Source organism: Gracilinanus agilis, chromosome 1, assembly GCF_016433145.1.
Source record: "Gracilinanus agilis isolate LMUSP501 chromosome 1, AgileGrace, whole genome shotgun sequence".
Lineage (NCBI taxonomy): Eukaryota > Metazoa > Chordata > Mammalia > Didelphimorphia > Didelphidae > Gracilinanus > Gracilinanus agilis.
In genome coordinates this window covers 27,528,756-27,547,327 of record NC_058130.1, presented here as the reverse complement: position 1 = coordinate 27,547,327, position 18,572 = coordinate 27,528,756, and the positions used below count along the sequence as shown (strand labels likewise).

At 39.1% G+C, this 18,572-nt stretch overlaps 1 protein-coding gene across 1 annotated transcript in view; it reads right to left on the bottom strand.

Moving 5' to 3' along the window:
- Positions 1 to 18,572, bottom strand: part of SYNPR (synaptoporin) — a 362,121-nt gene that overhangs the window by 40,838 nt on the left and 302,711 nt on the right. Inside the window, exon 4 of the mRNA XM_044656810.1 lies at positions 15,127 to 15,325. Coding sequence (XP_044512745.1) covers positions 15,127 to 15,325 — 199 coding nt within the window. The remainder of the gene's footprint in view (positions 1 to 15,126; positions 15,326 to 18,572) is intronic.

The following is an 18,572-nucleotide window of genomic DNA, read 5'->3' as shown; positions in this document are numbered from 1 at the left end:
ATATAAGAAAGACCAATTGGGAAGAGAAATGTCTATAACCTCAATTTCAACATTCATTTTGATAGATATCCTATAGAATTTTAGATATTCAGCATGTTTTTTGATGGATGATGTATAGAATTTGTCCATCCTCAATATACCAAGGACAGACAGTGAGTGTACAGATGGACAAAAGGGTTGGTCCAGAGAGCAGGAGAGCAGGCTGGATTGTTCAGGAAACTGAAATTTTCCTTTACTGACCTCAAATTCCCATTAAAGTAAAGGCTCATCTTTTTTTTTTTTTTTAACCTGGCACTGTACTTGTTATAGGACAGTGATACATGGAATACAGTAGTCTCCAAAGAATTAAAAAGGAGAATCACACAGAGGGCAACAGAGAGGTACATAGTGGGTGGGTGTAGGCTGAGACATTAAATTCTTTGGGCTCAGGGAGATGAGTTTCCATGAGTTTTCTGTGGTCTGAATTTCAAGTTTTTGAATTCTTATTATCCATAATTTAAAGTACCTTCGGGAAAATTCCAGGACTGTGTGGGAGATGGTGAAATCAAGGTCCAAAAGGAAATCTTCAAATCCAGGAGCTCTGCAGAGGCATATTTCTGGGAACCCACAGCAGCTGGGGCTGGGGTAGAGATACCGACTGCTCATTCTTCTCCCAGACCATCTGCTTGACACTTACAGGGCTCAGCCCCACCAGCAGTTTAGACACCCCGGGATGCATTCCATTATTTAGTTTTTTAAAAAATACCCAATAAATAACTCATCACATGGAATTTCTTTGTTGCCAGAAAGCCTGCCAGTGGCCTTGAATCTCTCTTTCCAAGCATCAATGAGATAGAATACAGCTAAAACAAATGACATACAGAAGACAAAGCTGAATTTCAAGCTAAGCTGTCCTGTGGATTAATGTCCGTCTAGGGGATTTTTTCTTGGTAATTAAAGTCAGAGCTTTTGAATACTTAAACATATCTTGCATTGAATTTTTGATATCCCCTTAGTATCCCAGGTTTCAAAGGAAATGATTCAATAGCACTCTCCTCAAAGCCAGTTTTCTTCTCTGTAGCCAAAATCCCCTTCTCCAATCTTCTCCGGAGACCTGGACTCATTCAAATGTCAGCGTCTTGTGGAGCAGCCAAACATTTGGTTCCAATTATTTGGTGTAGATATTGGAGAATTTTAAAAAATACTCTTCCCTTCTGTCTTAGAATCAATATTATGTATTGGTTCCAAGGAACGAGAATGGCAAAGGCCAGACAGTGGGGGTTAAGTGACTTGCTCAGGGTCATGAAGCTAGGAAGTATTCAAGGCCAGAATTGAACCCAAAGGCCTGGCTCTCAAACCACTGAGCCACCTAGCTACCCCCCAGGAGAGTAGAGAATCTTGCTTAGAATGTATTTTGTATTCATCACTCCCTGAAACACTCTTTAAGAACCACGGCTAGAAAGAAATGCAAGAAGTAATGAGGTTGCAGTTACCTTCACTTCGAAGGAGTCCCTCCCCAAATGAAGGGAGATTTGAGATGAGGGGAAAGAGAGGATGAAGGAGATATAGGAGTGGTTGGTTATTCCCAGGAGCCTTAGAGTTAAGGTTCTACTACACTGGCAAAAACATTGGTAAACAATGTCCCGTTTGCCTTGAAACTCTAGTAAGCCCGAGGGAGTCATTTGGGTGGTATCTTAGAGAATGAGCCTGAAGTCTGGAAGATTTCTGTTCCTGAGTTCAAATCTGACCTCAGACACTTCCTCACTCTGTTACCCTGAATAAGTCAGTTAATACCATTTACTTCAATTCCTCATCTGTAAAATGAGTTGGAAAAAGAAATAGCAAATCCCTCTGCTATCTTCGCCAAGAGAATCCCAAATGGGATCATGAAGAAGCGGACATGCCCGAAAAATGACTAACAGTTCTCTCCTAGACCCCATGGTCAGCAGTAGGTACTACAGACAGCTCAACTTGTAGCAAAGCAGAATCACATTTCTTCACCCCATGGGTGACTGTGAAAACATCATGTTAGCCTCTGTCTGTGATAATGCCGTTGCCTAAGCTGGAATCCGCTGCTATGTGCATTGTGCTATCTGTAGCCATGTTCCAATGGCAAGCGGAATGGACATTGTCTTCAGAGGCCAGTCTGAACTAAATTTGAGGAACCTGGCTTGAGCCTTCTGAGATCTGGCAAGAGCACCCTTTATCTGGAACATGTGGAAAGTTATTCTATATTGGAAAGTTTCTTTTTTCTTTTAAGCCCTTACCTTCCACCTTAGAATCAATAATGCGTATTGGTTCCAAGGTAGAAGAATGTTAAGGGCTAGGAAATGGGGGTCAAGTGACTTGCCTAAGGTCACACAGCTAGGAAGTATCTGAGGCTATATTTGAACCCAGGACCTCCTGTCTCTAGGTCTGGCTCTCCATCCACTGAGCTACCCAGCTGCCCCCTGGAAATTTTTTTTTTTTGATAGTGGTAGGTGCATAGTCCCTTTCCCTCTTAGATCTTTCTCTATAGCTTTTGAAGTTCATTTATTTATATTACAAAAGATATGTACATTCATCTTGATAATTTTTTTCCCTTTCAGTACATGGTGTAGCCTGTCAGGTGACTAATAGTTATTATCAGTATAATTAGTGAGTGTCAAAATTCCTTCTGACCCTGGGCCTGCAGGCCTGTTGCTTCGATGAATGAGAATTCCTTTGGGATTTCTTGTGAAATTCCGTGGAGCTTGGGGAGGATTGCAAAGAGTTTCAGTCATGAGGTTATAGGGACTGGTCTGTCAGAACAGGAGCTCATGGCGCTGCCCCCAAGTTGGGCACTAAAGAGGCCCCTCTGCTCCTACCGGAGACCAGCCCTCCCCTCCCAGCTCTGCTCCTCTATCGGGATGGATTTCTGAGCGTTCCTGGATTATTTTAGAAGGAGTTGCTTTGTGTACATCGCCTTTAAAGTGATGCTGCACCAAATGGCACAAGAATGGAGGTGCCATGCTGGGAGGAGGGGCCAAAGGGCAGCGCCCCACCGTGAAGGAGATGTCCTGCTCCACTTCTGTGTTGGTGCTTGGAAGTCTAATGAGCTGTGGGTAACAGAGCAAAACCTCCCTGCGAGAGCAAAGATGCCTCCAGAGCACTCGGATGTGTGTGAAGAGGGGCCGGACGGCTACGGAATGTCTGCGTGGCTACAGTCTGCAGGGGTGGGAGCAGGGCAACACACGCATGATGTCTGCTTCTGCCTAGCCTGATAGCGTGTGCTGATATAATGTGCCCTCTTGGTGCGTGACTTCTACGAGCACAGAATGTGCGTGTATGTCGTGTGAATGCGTATGTGTGCAGTGAGATGCACACGCTATGTGGATGTGGCTATTCTTTTACTGGGTGCTGATAAAGTGTGCCCTATGCTGCTGGCAGTGTGTGTGTGTGTGTGTGTATGTGTGTGTGTGTGTGTGTGTGTGTGTGTGTTCTATAACTCTGGAAGGTGTTTGGACTTAGTGTCAATGGGTGTGAGTGTAGCAGGATACAGATTCTATGTGTATTTGCTTGTCTATTTTGTGTGCTGATAAAATGTACCCTGTTGGAGGTGTGTGTGTGTGTGTGTGTGTGTGTGTGTGTGTGTGTGTGTGTGTGTTTGGGCACACAGGTGGTGTGCTCCAGTGGGAACAAGGTCAAATCTGCAGTTGCCAAACCCCAGTTCAGAATTGATCCCTCATTGCTGTTTGATCTTGGGCCATTCATTTCCCTTCTCCAAAACTTGTTTTGCTCATCTATGAAACAAGGAGGAGGCCCAGAAAGCCTTTGGGCTTCCTTCTTGCTCTGGCTTTTATGATGTTCGATGTTCGATGTTGCTACAGCGAACATTCAGGTATTTCCGTACACACACAGATGCATACAGAGTGACTGACGACTCTCCTTGTCCTGGTGTTTGTGTGCGTGTTGTTGAAGAGCTTCTTTTTGAATGATAATATACACCAGGTAGTCTGGTTGCGTGTGTGGCCCTGTAGGACTTGCGTGTGCTGTAGCTAATTGAGGGGTGTTGTAGAACAACAGTCACAACTAACATCTGGGTGGAGCTTTAATATATATAAATATATTTACAAAGAAATATATTTTTTTAAACCCTTACCTTCCGTTTTGGAGTCAATACTGTGTATTAGCTCCAAGGCAGAAGAATGGTAAGGGTGGGCAATGGGGGTCAAGTGACTTGCCCAGAGTCACACAGCTGGGAAGGGTCTGAGGTCAAATTTGAACCCAGGACCCCCGTCTCTAGACCTGGCTCTCAATCCACTGAGCTACCCAGCTGCCCCCTAAATATATAAATATTTAAAGTGTTTTATATACTTGGCCTTTACAACAACCCTGTGAGGTGGTGCTATTATTTAATACGCCCATTTTGCAGATGACAAAACTGAGGTTCAGAGATGTTTGGTCTGATTTTTTTAACTCTTCAATTGAATTCAGCGATTATTAACTGTGCTACAATGATAAGTATGAAAATAGTCTGGTCCTCAAGAAGCTTCTATTCTGCTGGCGAGATAGAACACACATACAGAGGAACTGATATAAGCCTATTTGAGGAGATAGAGGGAGCCCTCGTCACCCTGGGGAGCTGGCTCCTGAGCTGAGTCTCAAAGGAGGCGGGATGCTCTAGTTATACAAGGAAGCAGTGAGGCAGGAGATAAAGAGTGAAGTTTGGCCCAGATTTGAGTCCAGTTTGGATGGAACACAGAGCTCATGAAGGGGAGCCATATGGAATGTCTGGAAAAGTGGGTGGCAGCAAGCTTGTGGAGAGCTTGAAATGCCAGGCTGAAGGGGAAGAATCTTATCCTTGAGGCACTAGAGAATTGCTGGAGATTTCCGGGTGGTCAGGAAGCAACATGCCCTGTTTTAGGAAGATAATTTTGGGAGCTCTGAAGAGGCCCTTTTGGAGAGGGCGAGAATCTAAGAAGCCGAGAGCTCAAGGAGAAGGCTAGTGCCAGTGTGGGAGGAAAGAGCCTAACTAGAGAGATGTCTGGTAGAGTGGAGATAGAGGGCCAGATGGAAGAGGTGCTTTAAAGGTAGGAGCCCCAGAATTTGGCTGCCCATTGCTTTTGGGGGGATCAGCAATGAGTAAGAAGGGAAAAGTGAGGAGCCTCTCAGTGTGTATAGAAAACCAATGGTACCCTTCCAGCAACAGGGAAGTTAGGAAGAGAGGAGGGTTCAGGAGGGAAGATCATGCTTTCTCTTTTGGACCAATGACTGTAGAATCTTTATGGGTATTGGTTACACACAAAGAGAGAGTAAGGAGTAATTCTCAGGACTATGACATCAACCTGAAGCTCAGCCCTATGTTGCAGAGAGAAGGGTGGAGCTAGTAACTACTGCTGTCATTCTTACTTCTGTGGGAAATATACCTTCCCTATTTATTTATTTTTTAAACCCTCACCTTCCATCTTGGAGTCAATACTGTGTATTAGCTCTAGGGCAGAAGAGTGGTAAGGGTGGGCAATGGGGGTCAAGTGACTTGCCCAGGGTCACACAGCTGGGAAGTGTCTGAGGCCAGATTTGAACCCAGAACCTTCTGTCTCTAGGCTTGGCTCTCAACCCACTGAGCCACCCAGCTGTCCCCATACCTTTCCTATTTAAAAGTAAAAATTTCAATATCATGAGTGTTACTAACATGGGAAAGATGCTCTCTTTGTCCTTATGCAAGTTATTTTGTAGCCCTACACACATCCCAAATATATTTATCTGCAAAACTTGTCTAGGACCAGAAACATGATTTCTTTTGACTTCGGAGTGAGATGGCAGGAAGTGTCCTAGCAAGTTGAATTTTTGATCAAGGTCTTCTTGCCACCCAGGCCTCTGAAAGGGAATAAGGCATACGCTGCAACTCATGGGTGATTTCCCCCTGGACCTATCCATTTGGGGGTTATCATAGGCATTAATGGATTGAAAAAGGAGTTTGCTTTCTCCTCCTTTTGCAGCTTAGTTCAAGAATTTCATTATAGCATATCAGACACATTTCACATTTAATTTCCTTCTGAATTAAAAAAAAAGAAAGGGCCAGGAATGGCATCTTTGGGGTTGTGCCAATTTCTCTCCAGGAACTGGGTTTTCTAACTGAATTATTAGTCTCCTAAAATTGGAGGAAGTCTGGCAAGATGGCTGATGTGCTGACAAAGGCTTTCTACTCCCTCCTCTATAGACACTGGCTCCAGCTGCCTTCTGACAGGGGTTTTGTATATGCACCTGAATCTCAGATCTCATTCCATGAGCAACTTATTGATTCTTGTAAGGCAACAAATTCTCCAGTTGAAAATCTTTGTTCTGTTTATCAACTGGAGAAAGTGGTAGTGGATACACAGGGAGTTACTCCTTATTTAAATTGTAGTTAAGAACTTGTTAGTGGAGAAAAATATCACAAAAATGTGTAGACCAATCAAAAATGTAAATAAAAAATGTGATCTCAAATGAATTCCTTTAATCGTCTCTGAAAAACTGCACTCTACGACACTTGTGACAATCAACCAGTCAATAAACATGAAGTGCTAAATATATGTCATGGAAAGCAATGAAATTAAGAGAGGTTGGGGACAACATTCTGTAGAAGATGGGATTTGAGTTGGGACTTAAAGGAAGCCAGGGAGGGAGGTGAATAATCAGAGTGAAGGAGGGAAAGCATTTCAGGCCTGGGGGACAGCAAGAGAGAATGCCTATGGCTCAAGATGGGAGTGTTTTATTCTTGGGACAGGCAGGAGGTGATGTCAGTGGATCAAAGAGTATGTGTTGGAGAGTATGGCGTAAGAAGCCTGGAAAGGATGGATGAGGTGAAGGACTTTGAGTGGCAAACCATACAAAATACAGTTTGTATTTGTTCCTGGAGGTGAAAGGGAGCCACTGGAAACCAGGGAGTAGGGAAGTGACATGATCAGGAGTATGTTTTAGGAAAATAATTTTTGTGGCTGGATGGAAAGTAGATTAGATGGGGGAGAATCCTGAGGAAGATAGACCCAGCAGCAGCTATTGCAATAATCCAGGGGTGAGGACTGGGGGCCTGTGCTACAGTGGTGGCAATGTCTGAGGAGAGAACAGAGTATATTAGAGAGATGTTGCAAAGGTAAAATCAATAGGCCTGGGCAGTGTTTTGGATTTGAGAGGTAAGAAATAGTGAAGAATTCAGGATGACTCTGAGATTGGGAGTACTAAGGATTAGGAAGATGGTTTTGCCCTTTACAGTAACAGGAGAGGTAGGAGAGGAGAATTTAGGAGGAAAGTTGATGAGTTTTGTTTTGGATTTAATGAGTTTAAAATTGGTCATTACAGCTAGGGTTGAGAGAAGGGAGTCATCAGTGGCTACCCAATTCCATCTACATGTAAGAGCAATCACCACCACAACAATCAGACCAATGACGATTCCGACTTTGCTTGAAGACTTCTAAGAAGGGAAAACCTCTTGAAAGTGATCCCTCCCACTTTAGGATAATTCTAATTGTTAGGAAGTTTTTCCTGACATTCAGCTGACAGACAAATGCTTATTGAATGAGGATCAGATTCTGATGGCCAAACTCAGGGGCTAACAAGATATGATGTAATAGGAATAAATTCTTGAAATGGAGGTTGGACTAGGTAAACTCTGGGGTCTTTTCTCTCTCAGGAAATATAATGATTTTGCATTCTTTGGAGGTACAAAATGAACCGATGATTCCTACCTTACTCCAAAGACATTTTTATTCCTTGCCTTCAAGATACACCCTGCTTAGTTTTTGCCTTACCATATTCTTAACACTCCAGTCAAATTGGACCATGTACTTCTTCACACAGATTGTTTTTACTTTTTGTACCATTGCTCACATCACTTTGTCTTCCTAGAATGTCTTGTCCCTATTTTTGCCTCCTGAAATCCTACCTACAACTCAAATGCTACATCATCTAGGAAGTCTTCTCTGATATCCACAATCAATTCGTATATATTAAGGGCCTATGACTTTGCTATTCAATGAGTACCAAATGCAAATTTGAGACATTTCCAACCTTAAATAAACTTACATTTAGAAATGTAAATCAGAAATGATTTTTTCTTTCTCAGGCCTCACTCTTTTCATATGCAAGTATCTTGCTATTTTTATACAATAATCTAATATTCAATATTGAGCATGGCCCTCAATTCTTAAGATCATAGATTTGGAGTCACAAAGCATTTTGGGGTCCATGTTGATCAGTGCTTCTTATCTGTTTTTGTGTCATAGACCTTGTTGGTGATTTGATGAAGACTGGTGATTTCTCAGGATTAGAAAGGAAATTGTTTATATTGAAAGGAGATACCATAATTCCTATCCATGTTTGTGAGCCCTCTGAAATCTATCCACTGACTTCTTGGACATCCAGAGATCCTACTAGAGTAAGAGTTTCTGATCTAGAATATGCCCTGATTTTAAAGATGAGGAAATAAAATTGCTATGAGATTTAAGTGACTTAACCATGGTTATATAGATAGGAAGTGACAAAGCTGGGATGTGAGCCCAGGGACCTGACTTCAAAACAAGTGCTTTGGTTCATTCTGACCCCAACTAGAATTTCATTGAACATTAGAAATATATAGCACGTTTAGAAGTCTCCTGTGATTTAGGTAGAAGGATCCCCAGTTCATTTGCAAGTAGTCAGGGTAAAAGTGCAGATCAGATATAAAGCAGTCTTTATTTAACTTCCTAGAAAGTCCAGAAAACAAAAAAATATTCAGAGTAGCTCATAAAGTATTACTATAGTTCCATCTCCTTTTCAGTAAGTCCTATCTTCACTTGAGAAACCTATAGAATCTTTTAGATTCATAGTATAAATGTAGGTCAAATTCTCCTTGGAAGGGAAATGAACTTGTAATTTGTAGAGGCAACTGTTTACATTATGGTGAGCTTATTCTCCCTCCAAATGACCATAAAGTCTTCCCCTTAAAAGTTGAGATTCCCCTTAGAAAGAAAGCATACTTGAGGTTGCAGTAGATGTAGCCCCCTGACATTATATTGAGTCCCATCTTCATCATGAGTCTCCATGAAGCTTTTTTTGCCTTACCAAAGGCCTCTTGTACTCTTATAGATGAAGCAAATGAGGCCATTCGAGAAGCACTTTCCTATTGGCCCTGTGCCATTTGAATCACTCCCAGAAGTAGGAAAGGACAAAATTCAAGCTTTTGTTTTTCCATGTCATGTCTCAGCCTTTAACTGAATCTACATTACTAGCACCATATGTGTGGAGCCATCTTTTTTTCCAAGATTATGCTGATTGAGATTTCTTCCTTGCCTGGCTAGAACGCTAGATCACTAAACTCTCTAGGAAGCTCATATTGTCCAGGAAGTCCTTCCTTTTCTATTCAGGAAGTTGTGTCCTGAACTTCAAATCATCTAGGAAATCCTTCCTTTTCTTTGCAGGAAGCTGGCTCCCAGGACATCTCAAGGATGCAACATAATCAAAGAAATACTCCCTCATCTCTACAGGAAGTGAAGCATAAAACTTCACCTTCTCTGTGGGATACATAATTGTCATTTCTTATTGATGGCATTAGTGACTTTTTGGGAAGAGGTGGAGGAGACCCAATGCAATGTATAGCTTTCTCCTCCCAGTGTTTCCTTGGCCCCAGGAACCAAGGTTCATTCTTCTTCTCCAGTCTGTGCCCAGTTCTCTCAGCTTTTCCTTACTCAAAGTGTCCTGCTTTGCAAGGAAGACTCTAATTTAGATGTCTAACACAAACAAATAGTGCAGACCCATAACCCCTGAGCCAACCAAATCATCACTCACTGATGAAAATCACTAATTCTCAGTGATATGCTAATGAATGGGCATGTTCCAGGAGATATAGCCCTGATTCTCTAAACAAGAATGTGAAAGGACATACCCACACCCTTCAGAGAGAGAAGCAACCATGTTATAAACAAAGACTCATCTGCCTGTCACCTCATCAAGTTAATTAATGGCTTCCTTTTTAACTTCTTACAACATACTTGTTACATAGGTGCTAGATATTCCCCAAGACTGTAAGTGACAGGAAGATAGGGAGCATGACTCTTTTATCTTTATATTTCTCCCAAATCTTGTGCTGTGCCTTTCCTTGGTGGGTACTTCATCAATGCTATTGGATTGAACTTTGTTGCCAATTCGACCCAACATTTATCAAGCACCCACTGTGTGCAAGGAACTAGACATAAAGATAAATGGAAAAATAATACTTGTCCTCAAGTTCCTTGCCATGTTTGGGGAGGACAAATCTAGCCTGTAAGTAGATAAAACATGATCATTTTACTAAGTGAGAGGACAAACACAAAGAAAACCATAGAATGATCTGAGGACAAGACATAATCCAGGGATAAAAGAAATATTTTTTCACCTGGGTTCTGATTTGCTCATTTCTAATTATGCCAAACCAAAGATACAGCCAATGATTAGGAAATATTTATGGGCCATTTAAAAATCCAGTTCTAGTATTTGTAACCCTCCTTTCCTTGCACAGTAACAGGCTTTATGTTCTTCCAGAACTTGCATGTTTTCTTATTGTCCTCAATCTTTCACTAGATAGAGACCCAACAAGCCCATGGATTAGTTCTTTCTGTATCCTAGGATCTCCATCCCATGGACCTGCTGACCTGCCCTCATCTAGAGCACCTAGGAATCCTCTTCAAGTCCTTCTTTTACTAAGCAAAGGTTCACAATGCATCCTCTTCACTCATGTTGGGAAAACTATTCAGAGTTTGTGGCTGTGGTAGAGATTAGTTTTGCAACCCTCCAATGAGGTTTATGACTAAGTGATATAACCAGACATGACATTTCAATTACACAACCATGGACCACACTGTTAGTCATCTCTGGGTCCTGGGCTCGGTTACTTGTGTATTTGATAAAAGATGTCATTTAATTTATTAGTGCCTAGTGGATGTCCAAGTCTTTCCTTCCTGTTTTCTTTATAAGATGTCATTTGGAAAGGTGCTAAAGGCATCGTTAATAATTCTGTTGTTAAAAACAGACTCCTATGACCTTTGTGACTTCTAATAATTTCTGCAGGTATATTTATTAGTAAAAGACAATGAAAAACTTTAAAAAACCAACGTTGGGGTCTATTTTATGGGACCATCATGAAACTTCTGAAAATTATCTATACATTCAGCTCAGTTCAACTCAATTCAATAGCAATAATTTCCTAATTGCCAAATCAATGACCTCTTCTCAATCTTACCACTGTTTACCTTCCTAAGTCCAATTCTTAGAATAGTGCCTACCACAAAATAGGTGCTTAATACATTTTCGTTGATTGAATTCAACCAACATTTATTAAATTCCTACTATACATACCCAACCTAGTAGTCCTAAAGCTTGAGAAAATGTTTAATTTTAATGCAAATATTCCAGGTGCTGTATGGTTCCAGTCTTTTCCTGAACTGACTCAATGAACCAAAGACAAATTTAAAACTTAAACCAAGAAGGTTCCTTATAACCTTAGAGTGCAATAGAAACTTGTGGGTCCAAGTTCTGATTTCATTTCTTCAAGGCAAGTAGAGAATGCTATGTTGCTTTCTTTTTATTCCTTCTCCTTCCTAACCTTAAGATCAGCATCATACATACTTTAGCATATTGCCTTACAAAATAAAATTTCCCTTCTTTCCTTTGTTGGTTCATTGGTTTATTGGTTCCTTCCTTCCTACCTTCTGTTTTCTTGACATTGTGAGGGTAACAATGGAATATGTGAGTTATCAAACTGCAAACAAAATGAACAAAACATTGACCAGTAGTGGTCTTTTGGGAACATGGTTTAATGAACAGATAGAAATGGTTGAAAATTAGCATAGTAATTGTGTGCAAGTGAGTGAGTCTTTAAAAGTGCCTAAAGACAATTCTTTTCAAGTCTCCAAAGAAATAAAGTTGATGGGCATAAGTTTAACACACTAACAACTCAGAATTATTCGAGAGACATGAAATAAAGCAGTGATTTCAAACTCAAATAGAAACAGGGCAACTAACCTGTACATAAGAATCTCTAAGGGCCACATAGCAACTAAGAAAATGACATATTAATGCTCTCTATATTCTATTTTTAAATTAATTTTGTTAAATATTTTCCAGTTACATTTTGACCTGGCTTGGCTTGCACTCAGTGGTGGTGTCAGTCTGCCCAAGAGCTGTTTTTGACACCTCTGAGATAAAGGACATCATTTGAAACATATATAACAAGAAGGAAAATTGGTTGGCAAAGAATAAACAATGACAATGGGTACAGACTAGTTTGATATTAGACATGTCATTTCACTGGTATAGAGAATACTTGAGTGAGGAAACTCCTCCTACAAGTTCAGGTTATCGCCTTCTCTGCAACTTATCCTCTTTGATAGTTACTTAGAAAACTAGGGGAGGAAATCATAAATGACTTGCCTAGGGTCACATTATAAGTGTCAGAGGGAGAACTTGAACCATGGTCTTCCTGGATTCAAGGCCACCTTTCTATCCACTGTGCTACATTGCCTCAATCAATGAGCTGCCTTTATAATCCATTAGTACCCATGCAATATCAAGATAAGTAAAAAAAATCTGTCTGATGGATGTCCTTATAGAGGGCTTATTGGAGGATATAGATAAGCTACCCAGTATGAGGAAGAATGGATGGGCTATGAGGTGAAGCTTTTATCCACAATAATTCTATTGATAATCAACTGAAGTATCTAAGTAAGGACTGATACACACTCTCTTGATGTCTTGTTTATACCTTTTGCCTATAAAAGTTATGAACTATGTGTTGTCCCAGGTTTAGTACTGATCATAACAACTTTTTATATTTGGGGAGTGTGAATTAAGGAGGCTTTCCTGTAAACTCTGTGATTACCAACTGGTCTTCTCATCAATCAATCAACCTAAGGGGACCCTTCAGGTCCCCTTACTCTGAAGACTTGAACTCAACATAAAATTTAGTTCCAAGTTTTAAGTAATCGTGATCCAATATTTTATATGGCAAATGTTTTATTGAGGTTTGTTTCTTCCTGTTTTTATTGCTAGAAATAAGGGGTTGGTTTTCAGACTTCCACTGTGTAATGAAATTAGATCTCCCTGGTACATTACATAGCTCGGGAGTATATTACCCTCTTCTCGATGTGAGAGAGTATTTACACTAAGATTAAATGACTTACTTACATAAAACTATTTCATTTATATGGAAAATGTTTTACTTTATTAAAATGTCATTTCCCAGGTTAGATAGTTATTATCAGTAAACTAACCACATCCAATTCTCTTCTCACCTTATTACAAATAAATCTCATGGAAATGATAAAGATATTAGGGAGTTTATATGTGTCTATATGTGAGGACACAAATTTGTACATCTTCCCTTTTATGTATTGATCAGCATATATTTGGGTTGACATGGATTCAGAGAATCAAAGAAGGATATTAGAACTATTTTCTATTATTTGAGATCAGCAGGATAAAAAAAGTTTCTATCCTCAGAGAGGCATTTTGCTGCCATAATCTGCGTTTCAATATAGTAATAACAATAATAACACTAACAATAGCTAGTATGTACATAGCAATTTAGGGTTTGCAAAGCCTCTTATGACTATCATCTCACTAGATTGGTATAACAACTTTGGGATATAGGTACTATTATTATCTTTACTTATAGTTGAGAAAAATAAGGCAGTCAGTTCAAGGATTCGTGGCTGGAGCCAAGTTGAACTCAACTCAGATCTTTCTAATTCAATGTTCAGTGCTCTCTCCATTGTGTCACCTACTGCCCCTTGGATCTTTCATAGAACTTTGGACCACTACTTTACTCCTATTATATTTTAATTGCCAATATGATTAAGTTGAGTCAATAAGCATTTATTGACAACTATGTGCTAGGTTTTGTGTTAAACACTAGAGATTCATAAAAGGAAAACAAGTCTCTATTCTCAAGAAGCACACAGTCTAATGGGGTGAGATAACACAAAAATAGTTATGTGCAAATAAGATGTATACAGGATAAATTAAAGATTTCTTGAGGGGAAAAATACTAGAATTCAGGGAGATTAGGAAAGGGTTCTTGTTTAAGGTGGGGTTTTACCAATGATCTCAAGGAAGTCACAGGAGATAGGAGATGGAGATAAGGAGGGAGAACATTTCAGGCATGGATGATAGCCAGCAAAAATATGTGGATGGAGTCAGGAAATGTGATGTCTTACACAAGGAATAGAGTATAGGAAATAATTATTCTTCATCTTCTTTGTTTTTCTGATGTACATACTGGACACAATCTTTTAAGAGATTATGGATCTCATTTTGGAGAATCAGTAATGTCATCTGAAAATAAGAGCATTTAGAAGTCTATAGGAAATCTTTCTTTCATTCAAACTCTGATCTAGACAAACACCCCCTAGGGACAGTTCCAAAGATGGTTATTAAAGTTTATCAGAGAGATGTGTGGATCAGCCAGGAAATGGGGCTGGTTATGTGGAGAGCATGAGGGATAGACAGAGAACCACTGTCTCCATTGTTAGCCACATAATATCAAAATAACAAGGAGAAGGCTCTACAATATGGGTTCTTTGCAAAGGATTTTATTGTTGAGTATATTAAAGTGTTATATAGAGTGAGAGGATATAGATAGATAAGAAGATGTACAGTTGAAGGGGAGACCCAACCAGATGGTATCAGAGATCCATTGAAATAGTGAAGTAGGTTTTCTTTCCACAATATCAGATAATAGACGTGTCATTCCTCCTTCTTCCTTTTCCTGCCCCATTGGTAGAACTTAAAGGAGTTATTGCTGTTGTTCACATGTTTCAGTAATGTCTGATTTTCCATAATTTCATATTTGGTATTTTTTTTTTTGCAAACATATTGCAATGGTTTGCCATTTCCTTCTCCAGTTCATTTTACAGATGAGAAAACTCAGGCAAACAGAGGTAAGTGACTAGTCCAGGACAACAGTCATTAAGAGCCTGACATAAGATTTGAATTGACCCAAAATAAGATTTTATAATTTTCTATCAGTCATCTTCAATCTAAATATCTCTGTGGAGAGCCTTATCTACACACTAAAGAAACAACTCATTTTGAACCACAAGAAACCTCTCTCCATCTAAATTCTTTGTTAAAAAAATGTTGAACAATCTCAAAATCTTATGCTTAAGAAAAGGAAAGAGTAGATTTAAAAGTACTTACAATGAGTGGGCCTCTGTTATTTTCACGATACTTGTTCTGGAAGAAAATGTAAACGACGGTGGCAGCCAGTGAATAGAGGAAGGCGAACACGGCAATGGTGACAAAGAATTCAGCTGAAGAGGAGAAGTCACCTATCAAAGCAAGCTTCTCACGCCGTTTCCCCTCACAGGTGGGCACCTCAAAAGTCACCTGATGCAACCTAAAAGAAAATATTTAATGCTTTAAGTTCGATAGCACTGTCAGAAGAGAAACAGATTGTGGGCATTAATTCTAAACTCAAAACAACATGAAGCTCATGCAGACTTGATGATGCAGACTAGGTCCACCTCATTTTTACAGATGAGAAAACTGAGACCCATTCAGAAAGTGAAAGTGACTTCTCATGTCCAATGCTTCTCTGTGACACAGTATATTAAAAAAGGGGAGGTACAATACATTGCTGTAGCATTTCCTTCAATAAGGCTCAGTTGTAGACACTCATCATTTATTTTTTTAATTGAAAAATTTTAATTAATTAATTAAGAATATTTTCCCATGGTTACATGATTCATATTCTTTTCCTCCCCTCCAAACCTGCCCCCATAGCCAACATGTAATTCCACTGGGTTTTACACAGACATTCATCATTTAGAGAGCTAAAATATTAGCAATTCCTAGAGGTGACCAAATTGGATTCTTTTTCTACAAAAGAGCTTTCCTAAGATTTGGCAATGCTTGGGCCATAATAAACCCTTCATAAACACTTTCTTACCACCCTCAACTCCCATTGATTTGTTTCTCCTAATTATTTAATAATTAATACACATTTAAATATTTAACTTAAGTACTTTGTGATCATGGAATTTAATTCAACAAATATTTAAAACTATGTGACTACTATGTTCCAGGCATTGTGTTAGCTACTAAACTTTTACTAAAAATAAAACTAGTCTCTGCCCTCTGAGATTTATTTCTAATATTGTATCACTTTTCATTTCCAAATTTTAAATTGAAGCCTGAGTCTCGCTTTCAAACCTTTCCCCCATTCCTTCGTTTCTTTTTTTTGTTGTTGTTTGCTTTTTTAATATTTTATTTTTTTAGAAAATAGGCAATGAGGAGACTAAGCTATTGTTCTTTGCAGATGATATGATGGTCTACTTAAAAAATCCTAGAGAATCAACTAAAAAGCTAGTAGAAATAATCAACAACTTTAGCAACATTGTAGGTTACAAAATAAATGCACATAAGTCATCAGCATTTCTATATATTTCCAACACATCACAGCAGCAAGAGATAGAAAGAGAAACACCATTTAAAATCACCCTAGACAATATAAAATACTTAGGAATCTATCTACCAAAACAAACACAGGAATTATATGAACATAACTACAAAACACTTTCCAAGCAATTAAAACTAGATCTAAACAATTGGAAAAACATTGAGTGCTCATGGGTAGGATGAGCTAACATAATAAAAATGACCATTCTACCCAAATTAATTTACTTATTTAGTGCCATACCTATCAAACTACCAAAAAACTTTTTTACTGAATTAGAAAAAACTATAACAAACTTCATTTGGAATAACAAAAGATCAAGAATATCAAGGGAAATAATGAAAAAAAATGTGAAGGAAGGGGGCCTAGCAGTACCAGATATTAAGCTATACTATAAAGCAGCAGTCATCAAAACAATATGGTACTGGCTAAGAGATAGAAGGGAGGATCAGTGGAATAGACTTGGGGTAAGTGACATCAGCAAAACAGTGTATGATAAACCCAAAGAGCCCAACTTTTGGGACAAAAATCCACTATTTGATAAAAACTGCTGGGAAAATTGGAAAACAATATGGGAGATTAGGTTTAGATCAACATCTCATACCCTATACCAAGATAAATTCAGAATGGGTGAAAGACTTGAATATAAAGAAGGAAACTGTAAGTAAATTAGATGAACACAGAATAGTATACTTGTTAGATTTCTGGGAAAGGAAAGATTTTAAAACCAAGCAAGAGTTAGAAAAAATTACAAAATGTAAAATAAACAATTTTGATTATATTAAATTAAAAAGTTTTTGTACAAACATAAACAATGCAACCAAAATCAGAAAGGAAACAACATACTGGGAAAAAATCTTTATAACAAAAAATTCTGACAGAGGTCTAATTACTCAAATATATGAGTTAAATCAATTGTATAAAAAATCAAGCCATTCCCCAATTGATAAATGGGCAAGGGACATGAATAGGCAATTTTCAGATAAAGAAATCAAAAGTATCAATAAGCACATGAGAAAGTGTTCTAAATCTCTAATAATTAGAGAAATACAAATGAAAACAACTCTGAGGTACCACCTCACACCTAGCAGATTGGCTAAAATGATAGCAGGGGAGAGTAATGAATGTTGGAGGGGATGTGGCAAAATTGGGATGTTAATGCATTGCTGGTGGAGTTGTGAAGTGATCCAACCATTCTGGATGGCAATTTGGAACTATACCCAAAGAGCGATAAAAGAATGCCTGTCCTTTGATCCAGCCATAGCATTGTTGGGTTTGTACCCCAAAGAGATCATAGATAAACAGACTTGTATGAAAATATTTATAGCTGTGCTCTTTGTGGTGGCAAAGACCTGGAAAGCAAGGGTATGCCCTTCAATTGGGGAATGGCTGAACAAATTATGGTATATGTTGGTGATGGAATACTATTGTGCTCAAAGGAATAATAAACTGGAGGAATTCCATGTGAACTGGAAAGACCTCCAGGAATTGATATAGAGTGAAAGGAGCAGAGCCAGAAGAACATTGTACATAGAGACTATACACTGTGGTAAAATTGAATGTAATGGACGTCTGTACGAGCAGCAATACAATGACCCAAGACAATTCTGAGGGATTTAGGGAAAAGAATACTACCCACATTCAGAGGAAGAACTACAGAAGAGGAAACACAAAAGAAAAACAACTGCTCGAACACTTAGGTTGATGAGGACGTGATTGGGGATGTAGACCAGAAAGGACCACACCAATGTAACTATCAATAATATGCAAATAAGTCTTGACTGACCACACATGTTAAAACCAGTGGAAATGTGAGTTAGCTATTGGTGGGGGGGGGGGAAGAAGGGGGAGAGCTTGAGGGGGTGAAGGGTAAAGTAAAAACATGAATTATGTAAACACAGAAATTTTTTCTAAAAATAAAAATTAAAAAAAATTTAAAAAAGAAACATTTTTTATGGTTACATGATTTTACTTTCCCCTTCACCCCCCTTCGCCCCTCCCATATCCAATGCACATTTCCACTGGTTTTAACATGTGTGATCAAATAAGACTTATTTACATATAATTGATAGTTGCATTGGTGTGGTCCTTTAGTGTCTACATCCCCAACCATGCCTGCATCAACCCATGTGTTCAAGTGATTGTTTTTCTTCTGTGTTTCCACACCTGCAGTTCTTCCTCTGAATGT